The following is a 25317-nucleotide window of genomic DNA, read 5'->3' as shown; positions in this document are numbered from 1 at the left end:
GAACATAATGTAAAGAATTAAGAAACTAGGAGTAATGTCAAAACTTTACAAATGGCTGCTTTGTGTTCGTCTTGTTGTGTACCGTATTTATATGTGAATCATTTGTTAAATGTCCCAAAATGTTTGTAATAATTAATGGGATATTGCTAAAATAACGGGATTTGTACAGTAAAAATCTATAAACTTAGGCTAGGCTTCAGGAATCAAGATGTCCGTAGACAAGGCTACTGAAATAAAAGGCTACGAGATCGATAAAATCAAACGTCGTCATAAAACTGACGACACTGTTGTTGCGACAGCAGTTCCAAGAGGAGGCGAAGATACATTCCAATATACTAAAATGGAGAATGTGGATGATAGTACAGGGAAGCCCACAGAGTTGTGCCTGCAGGCCAGTGCCCACTTAATGTCCAGTACCACTAGCAGTTTAGCGGACACTCCAGGTGATTCTGGCGTTTTGTGCTTGGACAGCGAAGCCTCTGAAGCGACGAGCCAAGCGCTCATGTCGCACAGCCTCATAGGAGCCGAGGAGTTGACCTGCGACAGTCAGTATGATGCAGCGCCGTCCGGATCTCAGGAAATGATCAAAAGTACCACTAGTAGTCTCATGACTCGTAGCGACATAGACAATCAGAATATAGGAGGACCGGACGATATTGTGCCAGAACTTCTAGTTGAGGCAAACAAAAAACAAACAGTGTATGAAAACTTGCCAGATGTTGTGTTAAAAGCATTAGAAAGTGAGAAAGTGTGTACTGAAGAAACTAAAAAACCAGCTTTGAGGACTAGTGAGCCAAAGAAATCCCTATCCGAGGATATTGTGTACAGACGGAGATGTAGAAAGAAGTCACAGAGTGGTCCAAGTTCACAAAAGAAAAGGGTATCATTCCATGAAGACATATTGAACAATACAAGAACAGACAATATTCATATAGAGAGAGGATTTGTGTCCTACGGTCCAGACAGCTCATACTGTGATAGGTTTAGGCAAAAGAATAATATAACGACTGATAGATTTTCTTGGTGTGCCTCAGGGGACCAGACTCCGAAGTATGCGGCCGATGTTGCTCAACAGACAATGTCTGATATCCTCACTTACGGTGATTCCAAGCACGATAGGAGTGGAATCTTTGAATATTGTCACGATTACCGTAGTAATCAGAATAATAATTGCAAAGATAAAGATAATAATAACGAGCCAAATGGAAATGGAAAGCTTTATAACTGTGATTCCAACAGTTCAGATTCAAACTTCAGCTGTGACTCAGAGTCATCATCCAGTGAGTCCTCATCATCACACTCCAATAAAACTGAAACTCCGGTTGTACACCGGAAATGTGATAAAACTCAAAAATCTTACTCCTGTGATGGCTTCGAAAATGGACATGTTGCATTTATGCGGAAGACTTATTTCTCTGAAGCAGACATAGATCAGTCCCATGATCGCATGAAAAAACCTCTTGAAGTTCCACAAAGTCCATGTACTGTGAAGTCTGTTTTGAAAAAGAAAAGATATATTACTACTAATGTTGTGGAAGAGAGAAAGCAAAACAACAAGGTCCTAAATTTACTGGACGCAAACAATATTATAGACTCTTTAAGGAATTTCTATAAAAATTTCAACTTCAATTTTACAGCTGAGAAAGGACTTCCAGAGACAAGTTTTGAATTGAACAATGTTGTGGAAGCATTGCCCTGTGATGTTAACCAAAATAAAAAACTTTCAAAAAGCTTAGACTCTGGCTTCCAAATCGATGATGAGGATGATTTTGTTGAAATCAATCTTAACCCTCAGCCTGAAGCTGAAAAACCCAAAGATATAATGTCCACATCGAAAACAATAGCTGGTGATAGAACACCAAATGAAGGGTCACCTCGGCATAAACTGACACTTAACATGAAAGCTCAACATGACAAGAAACTCGTCAACAAAGCTGAAGCTTTCCCTCCTTTAAGTAAATATGTTGTAAACTGTGAGAGCACAGTTTATGAGCACAAAGGAGTCTCCTACAGTTATGTGCATGATACATTCCAGACAGCTTTTGATGCCCCAAAAGAATCTTTTGTCCCAATCCCTGAAAGCACTCCAGTGAAAGAACTTGTATCAAGTTCGAGTAAAGCAGATTTGAACAAAACAGACGTGAGTTCGAAGTCAGTACCCGACGGCGACAGCTCAAGCAGGACATCAACTCCTAAAAGACAGTTCAGTAAAAATGTGCAGGACGAAACTGAAAGTAAAAACGGAATTTCGAAGCATTTGTCGTCGCCTAAAAAGCAAAACGTAAACAGATACAGTCGGAAATCGGCGTCTACCATCCAAAAGGCGACGGACGAAACGCCTCAAGCAAACAGCGACAATTGTTCGAACACCGACAATTCTACCCTGAAAGGCGCCGAAGATTTCAACGACGAATTTTTCGATAGTCCCGCGAACCAGAAACTGCAGTCCAACAAATCGGCGCTATTAAACAGATACTTAAAGAACGTTTGCCAAAGAAAGGACCTTGAGTTGAAAATAAAGAACAATAAGTTCTTCCAATTCAAACTGAGAATGGAGAAACAATTTCCTAGCATCATATTTCCGTTTAAAGATGTGTCAGAAACATTCCGTATTTCCGCCGAGAGAATGTCTCGTCTTATCGACAAAGAAGTTATAGAGAATAAAAGGCTCTCGGTGAGGCTTCTCACCGCCGACGAGCCGTCGTACTTCGACAGTTTTGAAGATAATGTCGCTATTGAATGCAGCGAGAAACTCCGACTGCAAATTTTCTCTTACCCCAACGAGACGTTAAACCGGGTAAGTAAATCGATATTTGATAGACAAATGACGCTCTTTTGCAGCAGTGATATTGTAATGGTTTCAAATTCGACCTCTCATTCAGAAGGTCCGAGATTCGAATCTCAAACACACACTTCTGATATTTGAGTTACGTGCCCAAAACGGCGTGAGATACCAACACTTTTAAGACTTTTAAAAAAGTCCTAAAGGTGTGTGAAGTCTACCAAATCATACTTGGCAAATGTGGTATCTATGACCTAAAAAACTCTCAGTCTGAGAGGTCACCAGTCCCCAGTAGTGGAACATTGTATTTACGCCAAAATATTATTAAGATGTCCACAGGGATGAAACCAGAACCACATAAGCGAAAAGATTGAAGGTGGTAGAACCCTTTGTGGTTCGACTCCGGCGGCACCACCGCCACACCTATTTCTACCTAATAACAGCAGTGTTAGGCGCTGCTGTGTTCCGGTTTGAAGGGTGTGGTAAGGGAGACCTACTTTTTCGAGGCGTTCCAGCTTAGTCCTCAGGGGTAGCGGCGCATCTGTGGCCGACCTCAGGTAGGATATGTAATCCTATCTGGGGTTGATTACAGACGTCCATGGGCGGCAGTAGCCACTTACCATCAGGTGGACTGCATACTCGTCTGCTACTCCTATATTATAAAAAAAGATTAATCCGAATAAAAGCAATCTAACCAAAGCCAAGCAACTTACTAAACAAAAGTTGATAAACAATAAACAATGTTATTTTGTTGTAGATGATGAAAGTGCAATCTCCGTACAGCATGGAGGATGGCTCATGGACCCCATTGTTGGTGTTCATCACCGACTATGCGTTGTACGTCGCTGGTTTGAAGCCCGGCGGTATGGAATACGAAATACTGTGCAGATTGCCCCATAATGAACTCGATGCTATAGCTGTAAGTAAATATTTGAATACTAACTGGCTAGGGTTACTAGCCGTTCTATTTTAAGATACTTTATACATTTACTGACCTACACAATGATTCCATGATGTGCCATGAACAACTGAACACACACAAAGACGAATACAGCCAGACCAAGATCAGATATTTTAATTCATTATTTAGATATAATATGTCTGACCGAGGACCTTTATAGCGCGTCAGACAGGTACGTACTGAAAAATTGTCACCTTAACTTTATATTTAGTAAGTTTTAAGTAAGTAAAACAGGTTTGCAGAGAAATGTATGCCTTATTAAATTGTCCTAAAGTACTACGTATATTTTTGTAATGTTTTGTAAGACAAACTTTTTTATTTAAAACAAGGTGGTGACCCTAACTACCCTAGGTTGTTTTGTTGAAAGGACATGTATGGATATATTAAGCTCTGGTTGTGGCCTAAACAGTAATAAAGTATGAGATTTAACATATGAGGAGTCGTTATGGTAGCGCGCGGCACTGAGTACATTAATATTTCAAAATGAAAATGGCGTCTTTAATTTGCCTTTCTCGGCGCGGCTTATGCGATGTATAAGATACATTTACGCAGTCGGATATCTCGTGTTTAACATGTGACTTCTATGAACTTATATGTATTATTTCCGTACAATGAGAGCAACAAAGCTACAATGTGTAATTCAGTCGTCTCTTCACGACGTATTGCAATTTGCATCGTAAGAAAACCATCGTAAGGTTACCATCCATCGTAGGACACCGTTTTCCAAAATAGTCTTCTAATAATTAAGTCGACTAAATCGCACTCGGCCACAAGTAAAAGATAAAACATAAGCGAAAGAGAAACTATACTTTACTGGATTATTATTATTTTCCGGGATATTATACCTACGATTAGATAATTTGATTCGGTTTTATGAATGTAAAGTTTACTTTGTGTACTTAGTAAGAACTATTATTCAATTCATTCATTCGGTAACACGCAGAAAATTATGTAGTTTAACTAATATTGTAAAATGTATTCGTTTCACAAATTTAAATCTTATTAACGTAATAATGTTACGTAACCGATTCGTTATGCTTTTATATTTAAACTAGTTTTCGCTGAGGGGCCGAAATACAGTCATAATAATTACTGAAAATTTAAGGAAAAAATCTTAATTAATAACGCTTAATAGTAAGTCCCAGAACAAATAGGTTAATGGTATTAAAAATATATGTAGAATGCGGATAAATACTAAACTGTTTATATTTCGTTGTTATGTAATATGTTTAGTCAAAATTTGACGGCTGAGTGATACTTATTTCATTTATTCATTAAAATTCTTATTACTTAAGCTCCTCAACAGCCAAATGCCAAACTAAAAAGGAAAGAAACTCTGTTTACCATAGATAAGTATAGATATCTCACCGCCTTGTAATTAAAGGAAGCCATTAAACGGTTTCAAAGGCTGACAAATGTGTCAGCCGTTTAATGGCTGTCATGGTGTAATTTACGCGGAACAATGCCGACATGTGCAGTTAAGACGTGCAAAAACACGAAATCGAAGAAAAAGTGCGGAGAAATACCGTTTCATTCGTAAATGATCTAAAAACCACATTTTTTAAATATTTTTCAAACACGAAAATAGATGACAGTGACAATTTCCATTTTCAAACTGGTTACATTTTCTTGTTAGGAGTGAGTAATCTTTACCAATCTATGCTGTTTACATACAAAAGTGCAATATGTTCTTTACCGTTTGGTCTTAGCCTATTTATTTCTAATATTCAAAAAGCTTTCCATGTTTATTGGAAGTTAGTACATATCTTGTAATTTATCTATCGGTAAACAATATATACTCTCAGTTTATCAGAGGTTGTGTCGATTGAGCAAACGACATAAAAATCTCGGTCAATGCTCTATGAATTACACTGGAATTATCATTGCATTCTTATAACCTTGTTCCATTCGAGGCGTATTTTTATCGCACACATACACTTTCTAAGCAAAAAATTTCACAATCTCTTGCAACACTCTTAATTACCAGCCGGAAGAAAACATTAATTCATTTTCAAATGCCATTTCACGGTTTCAAGCGTAGGACGGTCGAAATGAAACAATGCTGCTTTGTGCGGAACTAAAGCCTTTTTGGCGCAATTGCTAGGCAAGTAACGGACTAATTAGCGCGCAACGTGTTCAAACTTAGTTTTTTACAGGTTGCCTAGGTCATTTGGTTACTAAATTTATTTTGTAATCGCTTAGAAAGTTTAAGATGATCGATGTAAGAGAAAGTCACTACTCGTACATCGTACTCATGTTATTGTTAGCTCTATTGTATGCTCGCAAGCCGTTGAGAACGTATTTGTACGTTGTAATATCTTCACAAGGTGCAAATAACAGTATGTACAGTAAATTATTCAGTCACTAAAACACTTTTGGAACTGATCTCAAATTAATATCATATTTTTAAGCCAATAGATAACTCAATGTTGTGAAATTCTTGAATATAGTGGCAGCATTTGCCAGATCTAGGTTCTTTAACCTTTGGTCTCCTTGGCCTTTCGACGGTCGAGTGTTATAAATGGGTCTGTGGCACACATGGCACATTTAAGATCGATCTTGGCGACCCAGTTACTTTTCGAATAAGCTCTACATTTTACTAAATTTTTCTTCTTAAATACGGACTATGTCTGAATTAAATAGAATTCGATAAAATGAAATAAATATTTCGTCCATGAATTTCAGATTTAATAAAAAAAATATGTAAATGTAATTAACATCACTAGTCATAATATAACATTGTTTTATTCTTTGTTCAAAAGTTGATAGTGTTTACGAAAATCCCTAATTATATCGTCAACCCAATACAGTCCCACTGCTGGACACGGGTCTCCTCTCATACTAATTTATTTTTAGAACTTAAGCAACAACAACAAATTATAATATATAATAAACAATTAAATCCAAAAATTTAGAAATCCATTTAGTAGACTTCACACCCTTCAAAGTTTTGTTAAGTACATACTTTCAGGTGTAGATTTCCTCGCAGTTTTCCTTTATTACTGCAACAAGTGATAATTAATTTACAATACGAAAATAATTTTGAATAATAAAAGTTCATGCCTGGGATTAGAACCTCTAACCGCTGATATATAAAAAAGCCAAGTTTCAAACTCTAGGCTATCACTGCTATACGTGGCAGTATGTATTATATAAATCTCGTTTACCCGCTGAGTCAACGGCCCAGTCACGTCGTAAGGGACTCGCAGGACTTATATATTTATAGTACCGAGATTTCTCGGTACATGACTCACTTCCCTATTTGTACCGAGCGCTGACACGCGAACATTTGTATGCAAGTGGGGTCTTGAACGCAATCGACTTAAAAGCGTTGTCATGTTATATCACCTCTCATAAATATCTTATATGCGTAATAAATATAAATTATGATAGTGTTATTATAAATTTGGCGAATAAAAACGGCCACATTTTTAGGATACGTTTACCTAAGCGTATGTAATACGTAGGGTTATAGAACTTATAGAATATGAGCAAACTACAACGTTACAATGAGCAGACGTGAATCCGTCTAGTAATTTGCGCGTAACGCGTGTACACACGTGCATAAACTCATAACGTCGTAATTTTATTATAATATGATGCGATTCATATTATACATATAAATGCTCTAATAAAGAAACAATCTTTTTTATATTTTATTGTGTACGCGTCTTTCTCCACCACTACGAGAACATATTATGTACCTTATCACACTGTTCCAATGCAGTTCGGTGGAGCAAGGTACGGGGCTACTGGCGAAACTGTGTCGGATGTTTTAAACTCTAAGGGCCTTACAATGATAACAAATGATTGTAATCGGAACCGACGGCTTAATGTGCCCTCTGAAACATCGAAACATGCTTCCATGGAAATCCATGTTTCAGAGAGCAGAGGATTTCCATGTAGGCATTGTAGTTTAACCCCTAAAAGATCTATAAATTCAGCCAACACTCGATCGCGACCAACGTTGCATAGCTCTAAGATTATAACTGCACAAGCCTTACTCCTATAAATATATAAAGTTACATTTGGATACTTTTTTTTTATTAAGGTCGGTCCCGAAGCGCAATACATCCAAATAATCGACGTGGCGGGTAACATCGCCTGTTCGGTCGTGACCGGAGAGTCTTCTCTGGGCGCGAGGCTGGCGTCATCACTGGAGTGGAGCGCGAGGACCTCACCGTTGAGGATCCAGAGACCACCGGCCATGTTGCCGCTCACCTGCAGACACCTAGCATCGGCTGTGACGAGGCAACGGCACGAGAAGAGGGTCAGTATACAGTTAATAGACAGTAGCATTCTGATACGAGGTTCGTCACTGGAGTGGAACCCGAGGCACTTACCGTTGAGGATCCAACTACTGCCGACCATGCTGTCGATCACCTCTAGACACTTGTCGTTGGCTGTGACGAAGTAACGGCATCAGAAGAAGGTCAGTATTCATTAAAATAGCTAGGAGAATTTTGATTCATGGTTCTTCACTCAAGTAGAACCCGAGGTTCTTGCCATTGAGAATCCAACGACCGCCAGCCATGTTGCCGCTCACCCGTAGACACCTAGCATCGGCTCTGATGAGGCAGCGGCATGAGAAGAGGGTCAGTATCATTTAAAAGAGGCACTGGTATTCTGATACATGGTTCTTCACATATGTGAATCACACCTTACTCTCAGAGATCTTGGTGTGGCGTCGTAGCGAGGTAACGTCATGTGAAACAGGTTAACATGCTTCAAAAGGAGCGCTTTGAAGATATAATCCGTTCACCCTTCAACGAAGTTTCGCAACGAAAGTTGCTCAAACTTATACGACAAAAAAAGTATCAAATCATTATTTTCGGCCTGACTCAAGCCATACGACCAGATGCAACGGCTGTCAAGTTCAACTTTTTCTAACTGGTCAAAGCCATATGTAGTAGGATTTAAATGACAAATTATTTATTCTTTGTCAAGCCCGTCCACAGCGGACATCCGGATTAGGAAACGTACGAAACTTCCAACAAAAATACGGATGTGTGTCACCTTCCTAAGCCCTCCGATACGAATAATTCATTAGAGTCAGATACAACGATCGCCATGATACCTGGTTTGTAGACTTTACTAACAACTGTCTTCATTTTCACTCGCCATAGATCTTTTGGAGTCATAGACGTAAAACAAAAAAAAAATACATGTAATATAAGTTAATTGATAAAGAAAATTATTATATTTGAGAGTTGTTCGCAATTTCTTGTAATTTTAGTAGATTATCCTCACTTTAGACAATAACAGTAGGTAATAATAGCCTACCTATTATTATACCAATAGTGAGTCCTCCTCTAACTGGATTAGAAAAGGATTTCAGGAACTCTTATCCTGAAAATTATTATTAAGAACTTTCATCGTTTACAATCTATTTATCCTCACTTTTCGACTTGTTCAATAAAGTTAAATGTTATTTTTATCAGATACCACCGATCCTGTTCTACGGCCGGGCTTGTTCCGCCGACGCTGGGGACAGGCTGATCGAGGCTCCCGGCGCCTTCGCCCCTCCCCTGGAGGGCTACCTCATGTGTAGAACCGACAAGAGCAAAAGATTCGAACCGTGCTACTTCTTGCTGAGGTAAGGGATGAAGGGATATTTACTTGTATTTATTTATTCAGATTCTTAGAAGTTTAGGGTACCTGACGCCGGAAGAAGGTGCCTGATCAAATGTTACCAAAGAATCTAGGTCATATCCTTAAATGTACTAAATCAATACAATTAGTTTTTTCAAATTTAGTATAATTTATAAAAAGATTAAAAAATACGTTTTCTGCACTCACAGCCCCACATTACCATTCCCTGTGTCATAAATGCCATGAAAACACACAAAGACGTGTACCCAAACAACCAAACCCACAATATATATGTAATCGCATTCGCATTGAGACATCTGTCTGGCCAGGAATCGAACCCAAAATCCTCTGCGACAGACCGGTATAGTGGCTATTCCGCCACGCGGGTCGTCATAATATATAACTGTTAAAATGAATAGTACTTATCGCAATAAATAAACCCATCTAATCTAGACACGAATATCTTGCTTAGTTCCATCTGGATCTATTATCAGATCAGGTCAATAATGTCATATTGTATTATGAAAGTTAACGCTGCTTTGTTCCAGTTTGAAGGGTAAATCGGATAGCATTGTCATCAACTGAAAACGTAATCATATTATGCAATGCATTGTGTATCTACTTAGTCCTTAAGGGTGGCATCACACCCCCCACCCTTATAGTATTCCAATACTATATGTGATTAATTGTAGTTGTCTACTGGCGGTAGTGATCGCTTATTAGGTCACTTAGGTGGACTGCATGCTTGTATACTACTTCTGTTTTATAAAACCACGAACCGTCAAGAAAAAATGAAAGTAGGTAGAATGGGTATGGATTTTCCGGGATGCTACCACTTTACCCACATATAGCGTCTTACATATGAGTCGACCATCTTAATCCGCATGAGTGGCCACACATCTTTTGAAGGTGGTAGAACCCTTTGTGGTTCTACTCCGGCGGCACCATCGCCACATCTATTTCTATCTAATAACAGTAGTGTTAAGCGGTGCTGTGTTCCGGTTTGAATGGTGTGGTAAGGGAGACAGACTTTTCCGAGGCGTTCCAGCTTAATCTAATCTTATCTGGGATTGACTACAGATGTCCATGGGTGGCAGTAGCCACTTACCATCAGGTGGACTGCATGCTTGTCTGCTACTCCTATATTATAAAAAAAAATCTATGATGGGCTTAAACCCTAACTATAAGGCGTTGATCCATTGGCCACTTGGTGAACTGACTGTTTCCTACTTCAATTTAAAAAAAGAATTGTGTATTTGTTTGAAAAAGTAGATCTTAATCAGAAAAAATGAATAGACTTGAAATACACGTAACGAGGTGTTTCTGTCACTTGTGAGGGAATATGGGGCGACGCAAATGAACCACTTGGCGTTAATGAAGTCGACTGTGTTATTAGTATTTGGCGTCGACTTGCCTGTAGTAATTGTGTTTTGGACTGAACTTTGATCGTAAAAATTACCTATGGATCAGAAAATGTCGTAATCGTAAAGTACGGTGACCGGCTAGGTTAAATTTTCTTCCGTCACAAAAAATCGTCTAAATTTAATCGCAAATAACTAATAGGAAATAATAATGCGTTACAACGTTTAATCCCACAACGAGTAGAGCGTCCGTACAAGTTCGTAATGCTGCTTTTTAGGGTTCTGTGCCCAAAGGGTAAAAAAAAATGAAAATTTGGTTAAACCTTGCGCGTGCGAGTTCGCTTCGCACTTGGCCAATTATTTTTTTTATAAAATACAAACTTAACTCAGCTACTCTTCGCTGTGGTTTGATATTAATAATTAGAGAAATTTATAAAAGTAGTCCACTGAGCATAGAGTAATCATGATAAAATATCATTCTTTGATATTTTCATTCTCATGGGATCTTTGGAAAAATCTCTTATATAGAAATGCAATGTTGTGTAAACATATTATCAAGTCAATCTATTACCTACGTTTTTATTTTGCATACCTATATGGAAACTGAATTCTTATTTAACATAAAAGTTGCACAGGCGCATTGAATTCACATGATGGAAACTGTCACTCCTTCTCGTGAGCATCTGTAATCAATCCCAGATGGATAGTCCTACCGGATGTCTACCAGAACTGTGTTACTATCCCTGAGGACTAAATTGGAATGCCACTGAAAAGGATATTTTCCTTGCCTCATCCTCAAACCGAAACACAGCAACACTTAACACTGCTGTTATTAGGCAGAACTGGGTGTGGCGGTGATGTCTCCGGAATCGATTCCCCAAGGGCTCTGCCTTAAAAATATACCTTGTTGAAGCTGATTACTTATATCTTTATTTTTTATAATATAGGAGTAGCAGATGAGCTTGTAGTCCATCTGATGGTAAGTGGCTATTGCCGCCCATGGACATTCCAGAAGCGTTTAACATTGCTGTTATAAGGCAGAAATAGGTGTGGCAGTGGTGCCGGCGGAGTCGAACCACAATGGTTTCTACCACCTTCAAATATATATATTTGTCCTACAGGGCAGGTGTGTTACACTGGGGAGCTCATTCCCCAGACGGGACGATACCGCTACCTAACAACATAGCGCTACGTTCAGTTGTGGGGGTGCGAAGACACGTGGACTCGTCCCGACGGCCGCACTGCTTCGAGATCGCCCTCGGGGACTCCAGTAGACTGTTACTAGCTGCCCCTGATGACCCCACCGCCTCGTCGTGGCTGCAGAGCCTGTTGCTGCATGCTGCTCAGGTAATATTCGCGTTCAAATACTAAAATAATCGATCTTGGCCACTTCAGAACATATCGACTGCAGCAAAGAACAAACAGCTATCTACAAAATCACTACTTGTAGATAGCCGTTTGTTCTTTGCTGCCGTCGATATAGTCCTTCCTAATTATGATTACTACAGAGTACTGCATTGGTTTTGTTAATCATACTTTAAGTGTAAACCATTTGGTCATTTATTTACTTCCTTAAATCTTTGAAATAATAAAAATTAAGCTTAATTAATTGTGTAAAAAAATAATCTTACGCTAAAAGTGAAACCGCTTAATTGGGTCTTTCTTAATATGACTTATTAATATTTTTTTCTTTGTTTTGGAATACCTATAAAATTTAAGCAAATTTCTATAACATTAACTCATGCTAAACTTGAGATTTCACAGCCTCTTAACATTATTTAAGTATGATCTCCGTTATAATCAGTTTATTTTCTTAAACCAACAGGCTCTGGAAGAGAAAGACGGCGCGAAGAAGACCGACCCTCGAGCGGGGGGTCCACCCCCAGCTTGCACGATATTAGTGACCCCCTACGAGGTGATCAGTTTGCGAGATACCCTGGACTTGGCGTTCGTGGCCGGAGCGGCTGCCTACCTTAAAGACAGGGGGTCTGAAGCGCTGTTGAAAGGTTATTTAATCACTGCTGTTGCTGATGCTGTTTGTTTATTTAATCACTCTCCTTGAACCACTGACCTGAGGGAAAGGTGAACATAATACTTATAATAATAAAATTCCCGAAGAGTAATTGGAAAGTAAACCCTTTACGATAGTGAGATTAAATATTTAACTTATCGAGAACATACATCGCGTGCTTAAAGGTAAAAGGGCCTATAGCTAAGGGTTAATAGGGATTTATGCTGAAAGGGCACATAAAAAAAATTGTTTTTGCCATTCGGTTTGAAATTATCTGAAACGTAAAAATTTTTTAGTTTGGTTTGAAATTATCTGAAACGTAAAAAATTTTTACGTTTCAGATAATTTCAAACCGAATGGCAAAAAAAAAAATTTATGTGCCCTTTCAGCATAAATCCCTATTAAACCTTAGCTATAGGCCCTTTTACCTTTAAGCACGCGACATGTGTTTATGCCCCATTTAGCTCCCTTAGTAAATAAGTTATTAAAAAATATATGTATATGTCCATTTATTTTTATTACACATATTTTTATTACACATCTCCTTTATTATATTCATACGTCAGTTGTCGGACTGGCTATTTAGTGTTAAAGTTCTATTTATATGCTCAATATATATTTTTTTCTCTGTAATGTCAAAAATGTAGTAGTTTAATTAGGTTATTTGTATCTACATAGAATTTTCAAATATTTTAATGAAAAATGTTACTGCGCTGTACTTTCCTAGCCATGAACATAAGCAATGTTCTAACTTAGTTCATATGAGGAGTGACTCATAGTTGTAATTAATTTCAAATAACATACATTATAATCTGATTAATATTCTCGAGAACTTTAATTTAGATTTGATGGCTTCTCATGGGCTATAGCAACTATTTAACATCAAAGAATTTCATATATAAATTAAATATAATTAATTTTGTAAGGTTAAAAATAGATTCATGACCAAAACAATAACCTTGTTACGTTCGCGACATTATCGACCCCTAAGAGGTCGGATACCCGCGAGCTGAACTTGACATTTCGCGGCCCCTCGGTGATAATTACTGTGTAGGTGTTGTATAATGTTTAGAGTCACATATTTATTGACAGACTAGCTGACCCGGCAAACTTTGTACCGCCTCAAAACTATTTATCAAATATATTTCATTTAAAATTTAGCCTACGTTACTCGTGGATAATGTAGCTTTCGAATGTTGAAAGAATATTTAAAATCGGTCCAGTAGTTTTTGAGCCTATTCATTACAATCAAACAAACAAACAAAGTTTTCCTCTTTATAATATTAGTATAGATATTTACGAAATTATAAATATCTGTTTAGAATGACACTAGTTTCCTTCCGGAGATGTCATGAGTAGCGATTAAAAAGTTTAATCCAATGATTTGTCACCCAGTCTGTTAATTGACGGCGTCCGAGATTCGAATCCCGAGCACACACCTCCGATTTTTTTAATATAACATGCTTTAACGAAGTAAAAACGTAACGAGAATTATATAAAATACAGGTTCCTACAGATATCCTAGGTGGGTGAAGTCTGTTAACACTCATTTGATCAGCACGGACGATTATGGCCTAGATCCCTCTCACTCTGAGGGCAGACCCATGCCCAGCTGTGAGAATTCGGGATTATGCTGCTGTAACTATGTAACGCAGGACAGATTAAAAAAATAACAATAAATTTCTATGCGTTATTATTACAACTAATATGCTTATTTATATAAATAATTCGTATAAATAAGCATATAAGTTGAAGCATGAGCAGTTATTGTGAAATAACAAATTAACTATTACTTTTTATTAACTATAAACGTTTATTACATACAGTTCATTGTTTTGTTATAGAATAAACATTGTTATTACGATGTTTTGTAACAAATTATAAAATATTGCTTATTACGACTAAGATAAACATTCTCCGTTCAAAACAACTTATATATGGAATCTAAGTGCCCTTGAGAGCCGTGGCGGCGTATTTATTAGATTTAATGATATTCTTATACATCTATTTATACATTCACGTTATTGTTAATTAATAGAATTGATATAATTATATTATTCTCGATTGCTTCCTAAGTAGAATACTTGATCCTTAATACTAATTACACTGATAAGTAACTATAATTCTAATCTCAGGGATTCCTTAGATAGTACATATATATCATGGAGGTAATCTGTAGGGTACCTGTAGGGGTTATTGACAAAGTGCATAAATGGGACATGAAGTAAGAATAAAAAAAAATACAATAACATATTAGTTATAACAACATAAGGCTATGTGCAAGAGTGTTTGCGATGTGCGCATCAGCAGCATTTCATTGTTGGTTATGATGCTTCTCTTAAAACGAGAATGCTTTAGGCCTATCACCACGCATCACGAGCGGATTCGTAGACTTTAGAGAGCTTTACGGGGTACTCGAATATGTAGGTTCATAAGTCATTTCTGATGTAATAATTTAAGACACCTATCCCTTCAATTTCTTCCACATATTTGTTGATTCCTTATTTTTTTTACAGAATACATAGAGGAGATGAGAGCTGACATCGAGATATTAGCGTGCGGCTCCATCAAGAACCTGACTGCCTTCAAGATCCCGGACACAGACGAGAACTGGTGCTGTCTGGTCAGTGATACAATTATTTTTTCTTTTACATCCTGTGTTTTAAATTATTAGATTTTGGGATCTATTACTGTTTAAACAAATATATCAAGTTTTTAAAGATGGTTTTAGATATGTTTTGACTTTTAATGATTGCATACTAAGTATTTTTGACGTAGGTTTTACCCTATATGAGAATACATAATTAGGCTACAAAACTGAAACATTATATATTCAAAATGTCATAGTCACTGGATTTAAATGTTTGAAAGAAAACATCATAGGGAGTTATACGGTCGTCCCTGTAGTTCCGGGACTAAAATAGGGCTACGGTATCCCCTGCCTGGCGACTAAAGGGGGGCTTCTGGGATTGCGGGTGGCAAGAGTGGTAGCTCGAACCGTCCAGTAAGCTACCCCGGGAAGGATGGCAGTATGTGTGGTCGTATACCGTTGTAATCACTATCGGGGCATCGTGCTTGGAGGACTCCGGTTGTTGTTCGTCGGAGATCCTAAAGTTCTCCAACAAGCGCTGAGGACGGCCACCGGGGGGGTTTGAGTTCGGTAATAATGCCATATAACCTCATGTCGCTCCCACGGCATGGGGTATATTCTGAAGGTTTCCCCCTCGTAAAAAAATGGTAGGTCGGTTATGCGGTAGCATAACCGACCTTGTGGTGCAAGTGATAACGGTATCTCGTGTATCGTGTGTTTAGGAGTGGAGCGTGTGCGAGGCGCGCGAGCGCGGCGCGGGGCTGGCGCTGGCGCTGGCGAGCAGCGCCGAGCTCGAGCGGTTCATCGCCGCCGTCGAGCGCGCCTTCTGCGACCTCACCGTACGTACACTCCGCGCTAAACTGCTAGTCCACTCTGAATATATATAGAAAGAGTCGCGTCGCAACACCAAATTGTAGGTATCAGCAGGACGAAGACAGCGCTGCCCGCTCTAGCCCGCGGCGACATAGTGCAGTTAGTGTGCCCTTACGTTGCTACGGAGTATATGCTTGTAATTCTGTTCGACCGCATTGGCTCGCTGACTACACCTGCACACAACAAATCATCTTATAAATATTAAATAAACAACCCGAAAAAGGATTATAAATGCATTAATTAATGCTACCTTCGGTATCGAAATACAGTGGGTTCTAAAAGTATGCAATATATACACATTTACCCATCCGAGTGTTCATAACTGTCGCCTACACGCGACCTAACCCCAGATGTTAAGTGAAGACACGTGTTTTTCACGTGTCGTTCGTCACGTGGAATCTACAGTGTTATTCGTATTATACTACTGTGGCTAGGAGTTCTTTAGTATCTACATATGGTTATGTTATAAATTTTTACCAATTATTTTAAGTACATCATGTCTATAATCACAATTTGATTATTGAACTTAATTTGAATACGTTTTATATTAAATGTCAACATCAAAAAAACAAATTTGTTATTTATTTTAATTTAAATCCTTTATTTTATTAACAATTATAAAGTATACTGCAAAATTCATAGTACCCTTAAATTTTCAAATCTTACAGTATTAGTATTAACATTGTGTCAAATTGCGGATTTAAAACATATTAATTAATATTATATATTTTTTATTATATTTTTGTTATTCCAGAGTGAACCGTTCCCGCTGAGCGTGGTGGACGGTACCAAGTCGGCCTGCAGCGCCGCACACGCTAAGTACGAAGCGGCCTGGTCGCACATGTTGCCCGCTCAACAGTGAACGACACCTTAGTACGTATGTTATTCTTAAAGGTGTATAATACATCGGAACTGCCGATGTATTGCAAGTTTGTTTCTAAGTGTGAAGGCGGCTGTGTTGTTTACCAACTGATAGGTTTTTGTTATAAAAGTTGCAAATAAGATGTTAATTCGAACAGTAGCAATTTTGATTACATTATGTATTAAAACATAATTCGAACAGCAGCAATTTTGATTACATTCTGTATTAAAACAAGTTATATTTTTGTTATTTTCTTGTTTACTCTTTGTTATTTGAATATAAAAAGTATTAGTACCTCAGCCGACCACGTGACTATGACGTCCATCTTTTTTAAATAAAATTACTATTCCATAGATAGTTATTGAAAAAGAAATACAGGTATTTCTATTAAAATATGGCCGCAAGTACTTTTATTTCAGCATTTTAGTACATAACCAATATTCAATCAACTCATGTACTTATTTGACTGCCGTTAAGGATAGAATATTCCTTTGTTTTTCTTTCGTTTCTATGTCACTGAATAGGCAACTATTTTATTAATTTATTTTCAAAAAGTTTTTTTTATTTCATTACCATCATGCAATTTTCAGTAAAAATATATAAAATAAGTAACAATAACACGGTAAACACACGTCGCCTACCACTTGACTATCGCAAAAGTCGTAATATATCGCTCGTATTAAAATGACATTAAAACATAATAATATGTATGACCACTGTCGCTACGGGCCTACAGTGGAACGCGCCCACGTACTATATTTAACAAGACAATGTTCAAATGCACAACTTTGAACTAAAACTACTTTGACAAATGTTAAACTTAAACTGTATTGATACTCAATTGGTATAATAATACACATTGTGTATATATATACAGTGTATAATCCTGTTACACAGAGCAGATCAGAGAGCACAACTTAGTATAATTAATCTGTGGAAAGTGTATTAACGCTTTTGATTTCAATAATATAATAAAATATAGTAGAGATTATGAATATTGGCAGCCCTATATTAATGTTGCCTTGTAGATAGAATGTTTCAACTCTTTAGTGTTAGGTCACAATAATCCATGATATTACGATACGGATATTATAAGTATCGATATACATATTAACATGATATTATATTAAAAAATCTTATATGCGTTCATAGATTCTCATAAAATAAAGTATATCAATTCATAATCGATGTAATATCAATTTATAAGCAAATGTGTATCCAAGTGCTCCCAAAGATATTTATAATGATAATATTTTTTATTTTAACTGCTTTATATTATAATTCGTGTCACAAATATCCGATGGTATATCGGATGTGACAATAAGATCTCCTTTAGTTTAATCTACTAACGATTTTGTTTTTAAAACTGAGAAATAATACTGAAGAATATAGCTGCTATTAGAGTACTACAAAGAAGAGCTACTAAATCGAGCTCTCCCTCAAATTATACGATGTTTTTATGATTTTCCTAATTTTGCAAAAATGTATCTCTGTAACTATATTTCCAGTAAGAAATATGTTTACACTCCAAGAAATTAAAAAAAAGGGACTCTTAAATATCTAAGCCCGTTAGAAAATATAAATTGACAAAGTTTTTAATTTATCAATTATTCTAGACAACAGTTGTCAAATTTCGAGCCTTTATAGGCAAAAAATGGTATCACAACGGCGGTATATGGCAAAAGAAGCCCAGTTTTATATAGCACAATCGTTAGTAGATTATCCACGGACCTATGTCCATTTCTCATGAACATCACTATCGAATATTGTACCTATAATTTATCAAGCTTTAATATCCCATTATGTATATTTGTAGAATGGAAGGGGGTGAAAGGGGGGGTGTACTTTGCGCTGTACGTAACGTCTGTTCTGAAACTTGAATTTTATGAATCGATGTTCCCGAGTGATGAATAAATGGTTTGTGTATTACTTTGTTATGTATTCGCGTAATTAACTGAACCTTCGAATGCAAATGTTGAATCTTCTGTAAGTTTGATAACAGATACATGAGCCTTAGTTAGCTAGCTAAGGATTTATTTAAAAAACTACATATAAATTACCTAATGAATGGTCGAGTCACTTCTAAACGAGCCATTTGTTCAAGAATTGGCTGATGAGTATGCCAATTCTTAAGTTATGCATGGTTCAGTTAATTTCGAGATACGTCAAAGTAATGTATGGTATCATACATAAATTTCGTCATACGCTCAAAAAAGGGGCTTAGGATAGGAGCTATTATTGAGTGACGTCACCTATTTTAAAATACTTAAAAATATATGATGTATATTTATGCTACATAACTCTGTGACGTCCCAACAGAAAATATATAAAATGAAATGCATTTATTTTGTGTAGCTCTTCCAAGGTACTCAAAAATGATAAATTTAGCCTGACCTTCCATGAAAATATTCGGTGAAATCTTCGTTTTTTTTTTTATATGGCAACTATAATGTATGTATGACGTTAATTATGTATGATCTTATACCAATGTAAGGGAACTATGAAAATTCATTGTCAAGTTTTACGGAATAAGACAGCTTCGTGTGTGGTGGCAAAGCTTTGTAGATTTTGTACGAGAAAAAAAATTTTTTTTGTTTCACGGACCTTTCGTAGCTTTATTTTTTAAAGCTAATTTTAATGGTTTCGTTATTTTTTAACATTGGACTTTTGTGTTTTTTTACGGCTATTGAAAGACGATTGTTGATGTGGAAATGTGTGGGAATTTTTAATATATAACTTCTCATATATTTATCAATAGTTGAAACGCAAGGCCGGATTTACAAATTAGCAAAATAATTATCCTGTGTTCCAATTGATGACGAGGGCCACGATTTCAGTCTTTTTTTTTATTCTAACAAGGTCGTGGTCGTTGAAAATGTTTAGTGGAACAATTTGAAGTAGATGGTTACAGTTATAGATGGAGTTACCAGATAAATTTGGTAAAATATCAGTCAGTGGGTGTAAACTTTCCCACTAATATCATATTACCTTTTTTATGATAATTATAATGCAAAAATCACTTTAAAAAATAAATTATGAAATAATTTCGTATTTTTTTTATTTTGTCACAAATGGTTTGCTTGAATCTAATCAGCAAGCTCTTTCTTACCTCTTAATATATCAGTATTTCGAAAATGTATAAATATTATGATATATTACGAAATATATTTGGTCTCTCCATCTTTGAATATTACCACTGCTACGAATACAGTAAATCAATTAAAAAAATCCTTTAAAATAACCAATAAGTAGACCTACGATTAAGAAACATGTAGAGCACGAAAATCCGGCACTGTGAACGGTTGTATTATTTGCACTATATAAATACCTGTTGCATACTCCATCAGTACGGTATCAATGTAACGGTTCCCTCGTATTACCGGGCCGGTGTATGGGCCATGTGATATTAATGTATGATTAGGGTAGGTTTTAGCGAATACGGTCGACCTCGGGAGCTTGTCACTTTGAGTTTCGTTTTTCGAAATGAAACGTATGTTTTTGCATAATAAAATACATAATGCTGTTTGTATGAGTTGTTTTTTCGGTTTTAACGAAACACATAAAATACATTTTATACACATTAAAAATATAAAATATATCTTCTATTTGTTATATTTGTACAATGTCAGACATTTAATTTTAAGTACCATGATTTTTTAATAAGATGGGTTTACTTAATTTGAAGACATTTGTATTAAATGCTTTTCGAGTACTTACCTACTCCTAAACCTACTTTATTCCATTTATGGATAGTGAAACTAATAAAATATTTTTTATTTTTGCATATGAAATATAAATAATATTTGATACAATAATATTTAAAAAAATAATCGTTGATTTTTTTAAGATTTTTTTCTCGTTATCATTTACATTTACATTGATATCATGTCGAATAAGGAAAAATCGCTATATTACTGAGTTTGATATTACGAGTGCGATATTACTAATATATTAATATCGTCGTGAAAATTGCATAATACTAATGTATTTGTTCACTTGTGCGCTTAGCTCTCGAGGTGGTCCCTTCTAATAATATTATTATTATAATATAACTGTTGTATAATTATCGCAATGTCTCAGTGTTTAGGTCTCTTATCAAATTATATTCTAATTCTAATTTATTTATTTATTTTTATGAAATCGATTTTATTTTTTTGCACTATTTTTTTACGGAGGTAACCAATAATTTTCGTTTATTTTCTACCAGTAATTATTTTGCGACGGCCTATTATTTTTAATGCACTTAATGTTATTTGTAGTAAATGATATGTAAACTGTAAACTCTTTATAACAAAACCATACACAAGTTTCTTGTTATAACGAAAAAAGTCGTCGAGTTTTGTTCATTTATGAACCATACATATGCAATGTTAAATATAAGTAAGCATTTATGAAATCTCATTTTAATTCTACCCTCCATGTATCGTAAAAAATCCAGATCTCTTCAGTTTCGTTATAAGGAGTTTACACACTTTATCGTCGCGAATTTTGAATCCTTTTCTATGGTTAATTAAACGACTACTCATTTAAAAGGACTCAAGATTCGTAAGAGAATAGATGTATTTGTAAACAATTTTATTTAGTCGTATTATGTTGATGTAATGTGTTTTTGCATTGTATATGCGCTTCGGAGTAACTTCGTTCCACTGTGATTCGTGTTGTTTACCATTAAGTTTATTGTTTTTTGTATATTCGTGTAGAAAGTTTTGATTGTTAGTGATATAAATCATTTTGTTATGGAAGAATCATTGAGATCAATGTATTGTTTTGTCCCCTAACGGCTTTGAGAGATAGATACTTTAACATCTATTAGTATATTAATAAATTGAAAATATACTCTATATAGATAACTATGTGAATTGTAGCATATATGCTGTCAAGATATGTTATGCAAATATGTTATATTCTATTCAAGTAACATTGTACTATACCAGCTTCCAAGGATTATTAGATGACAGATAGGGCTTTGGAATTTTAGAATGACACCGATAATGCTATAATAATCTGGAACAAATTTGATAGTATTCTATTCTTAAAGTCATTTTTGTGTTGCTTTAAGTACATAAAATAATAACTTTGTTAATAATTTCCGTAAAATAATCAATATAATGTGATATTTAATTTGTTGGCGGTACTTTCATCGTCCATACGCCTTATCTGTCTTTTCTATAATCCATGGTTCGTATGAGTATAACAAACTTAATAGTTTAATAAAAAACTATGCATCTATTTCTCAAGCATTTATTATTGTCTGTTTTTAAATTTATAATCGATCGGCTATGATAGTAATTGTGTTTCTTGCCAAAAATTGTGCAATGTTTAGAAATTATAATGTACGGCGCACCACAGGCCGAATACAGATGTTTGCAGCATCATATTGTAATCACAAAACATACCTATAGCACCAAAGTCACACTAATAGATATATATTCCATTTTCACAAGTCACAAATATTTCGAGATATTTTTATGTTATAGAAATAGAAACGAGTATTCAGTCCATCTGATTGTAAGTGGCAGTGACATCTATAATAGAGACAGTATTAGTTGTACTTGACTGTCTCACCGTATACCATAACGTTCATACCATAGCACAGCAGCGCATAACTGTAATAATAAACGCCTTAAAGGTGGTAGAACCCTATGTGGTTCGACGCTGGCGGAACACCGCCATACTTATTTCTACCTAATAACAGCAGTCTTAAGCGCTGCTGTGTTCTGGTTTGAAGGGTGTGGTAAGGAAGACATACTTTTCCGAGGCTTTCCAGCTTGATCCTCAGAGGTAGCGGCGCATCTATGGCCGACCTCAGTTAGGAGTCTAATCCTATCAGTGGTTGATTACAGATGACTAAATTTTATTATAAAACAAATAAATTATGATTAATTTGTGATAAAACGTGTCCATGGACTGTACTAAACATTTATTTCAGATGGACTGTACGCACTTTACACGTACATAATACAAATCACATTTTTTATGCACAACATCTGTATCGGCCTGTGCAGTGACAATATAACATGTATTTGTCCGAAACTGTTAGTTAAATGAAGTATTATTAAGAACAATAATAATGTTAAAGTCATGCTGTAAGTTAGGGCTACATTTTTGAATTACTCATGATATCACATTAGATTTTTGTGCATTGTATATTCCATGTAGTGTCACTATAGCTGTTTATTATGGATTTTTGAAAATAAAGTACTTGATACTCAATACATATACTGTTCTATACTGTTTCTATAATGTTGGACTGTTTAAAGGGTTAAGAGTAATTCTCACTTGTAACGTCAGGATTACTCTTATATGTTACAGTAAGAATCAGGTTTAGTGTTAAACTAATTTTGCCCAAATGTATTGGTTGAAATTATTATTAGTCTATATAATTTGTAATTAGTACTTCTCTGTGATTTAAAAAATATAATCATAAAGCCAAAATTTTACCCAAACATCTAAATTACACCCAACCAAGTTTCACATAATTAAAAATAATTATTTAATTTGGTAATGAGTATTTTCTATCAGAACTTTGAAAGCGGTAACTTGACGTGGGAAACACTAGTTTTACCTTAAATATGATTCTGATTGTAACACCACAGTAGTCTGTTCAAAATAAATATTGATGTGATATTCATAGTATTGGGCTTTGTTTATATACTATTATTAGCGTTATTATAATTATCTAGAGTATTAAAACATTTGTCAGCAGCTATGAAATCAAGATAATGAAATTCTGTGTCAAATTGGTCCGTTAATATTTTAAATGCTCGTAAATCGGTGTCATATATCATAGATTTTCTATAGAATCTTCTATTTTTTTTTTCTTAAATCCGTGTAGATGGCGTCTGCGCTCTATATGCCAAAGTGTCTAACTAGTTCGGAAAAGATCACATTCATATCTTTTGTAAATTATAATTTAAACGTTGATAGAAAGAAAGAGTTGTATTTAAATTCCACGGAAAAAATACCTCTTACGGCAGCTATTGAAAAGTCAACGTAACTTTAGAATTTAATTTTCATATTGTCATAAAATAATTCAACTATTGTGGTATATACAATGTTGACGTCATGCGCGACATCACAACCTCTTCTATTGCTTAATTTATTAACTCTGCGTTCTCCACTAAACGATTTCACGACCACGCCATATTTATGTATGAGCCAATGAGGTTTATACACACGTGGTCGTTGCAGTCGTTTAGTGGAACGCACCCTAAGTATATTTTAAAACGAGCTCTCATAAAATTGTATAATCTGAATAATGACGTGTACGAAGCCCAGTTCTTAACAATAAATACCTTGAATTATTATTATTGCTTGAAATTATTGTTCATATACTGCATAATAATAAATTTATTTGCGGAAATAATAGTTCTATTGTTTTATTTACCCATTAACAATATCACTTTAAAAAATAAGTTATGCAAGCATAAATAATTTATTAACCGACATCAAAAAAGAGGTGGTTATCAATTCGGCCGGTATCTTTTTTTTTACTATTATTTTTATAATTAATAAAGGAAAGGAAAAAAAGTTAAGTAGAAAAAATAATTGGGGTATGTTTATCTCGAATAAAACGGGACCCTGTTATCGGACGGCCACAGCGCTCTGTCTCGTGAACAACTACAAGTATAGTTTTGGGGTTTTCAGATTATCTATTGAGCCGTAACAGGCAAATGTCCAATTTCTGCAACACGATCTATATCTATGGGATTAAATATGACCGTCAGGTAGGCATAAAATCGTTAAATAGGAAATGCTATCCCTATTGCTAATAAATCAACAAATTAAATTAAAAATAAAATGTCAGAAGTATATTTTATGTATGTACCCATCCTGAAGTCATATTCCTGAAATCAACGTACATTAAAAACTTTTCAAGAGAATAATCTATTTTTTACCTATCCTGAAGTAATTCAGGAGTTTTAAGATACATTGAGCTTATCTAGAAAAAACTACGTAGTTCAAAATATTGCACAATATGACGTATTCGATCGAAATGTAGTAAACAGCTCTAAAGAGAACGGAACCAGTTGTACAAGATTGAAAAGTGCAAGTCATGAACTGGTATTTTATGGGAATTCATTATGTATAACGAAGGCAATTGTATTATAATAATTACCCATATTGCCATTATTTATTATATTTTAATTTGTATTTATGGACCTTCCTCGTTATTGTTTAGTTTTTAATTAGCATATTTGAAAACACCTAATATAAAATTAGGTGTAGTTCGGGGCCTATACTGAGGCGATAAAGTTTAGGTAAGTATATTTATCTATATTCAG

General features: G+C 35.5%; 1 protein-coding gene across 1 annotated transcript; it reads left to right on the top strand.

Annotated features, from left to right (window-relative positions):
* The first annotated feature begins 54 nt into the window (after positions 1-54).
* prd1 (pleckstrin homology domain-containing protein pruning defect 1) lies at positions 55-24400 on the top strand. The gene is made up of 9 exons (XM_073088464.1): positions 55-2797; positions 3540-3701; positions 7795-8013; positions 9185-9339; positions 11818-12043; positions 12522-12702; positions 15224-15330; positions 16020-16136; positions 16925-24400. The coding sequence occupies exons 1-9, from the start codon at positions 209-211 to the stop codon at positions 17030-17032; spliced, it is 3864 nt and encodes a 1287-aa protein (XP_072944565.1). The 5' UTR covers positions 55-208; the 3' UTR covers positions 17033-24400.
* Positions 24401-25317: the final 917 nt, after the last annotated feature.

This window comes from Epargyreus clarus, unplaced genomic scaffold, assembly GCF_041222505.1.
Source record: "Epargyreus clarus isolate Ecla_fem2 unplaced genomic scaffold, WU_Ecla_fem_2.2 ptg000027l, whole genome shotgun sequence".
NCBI classification, from domain to species: domain Eukaryota; kingdom Metazoa; phylum Arthropoda; class Insecta; order Lepidoptera; family Hesperiidae; genus Epargyreus; species Epargyreus clarus.
Note: the sequence above shows the minus strand (reverse complement) of the source record. Positions and strands in the feature narration are given on the sequence as shown.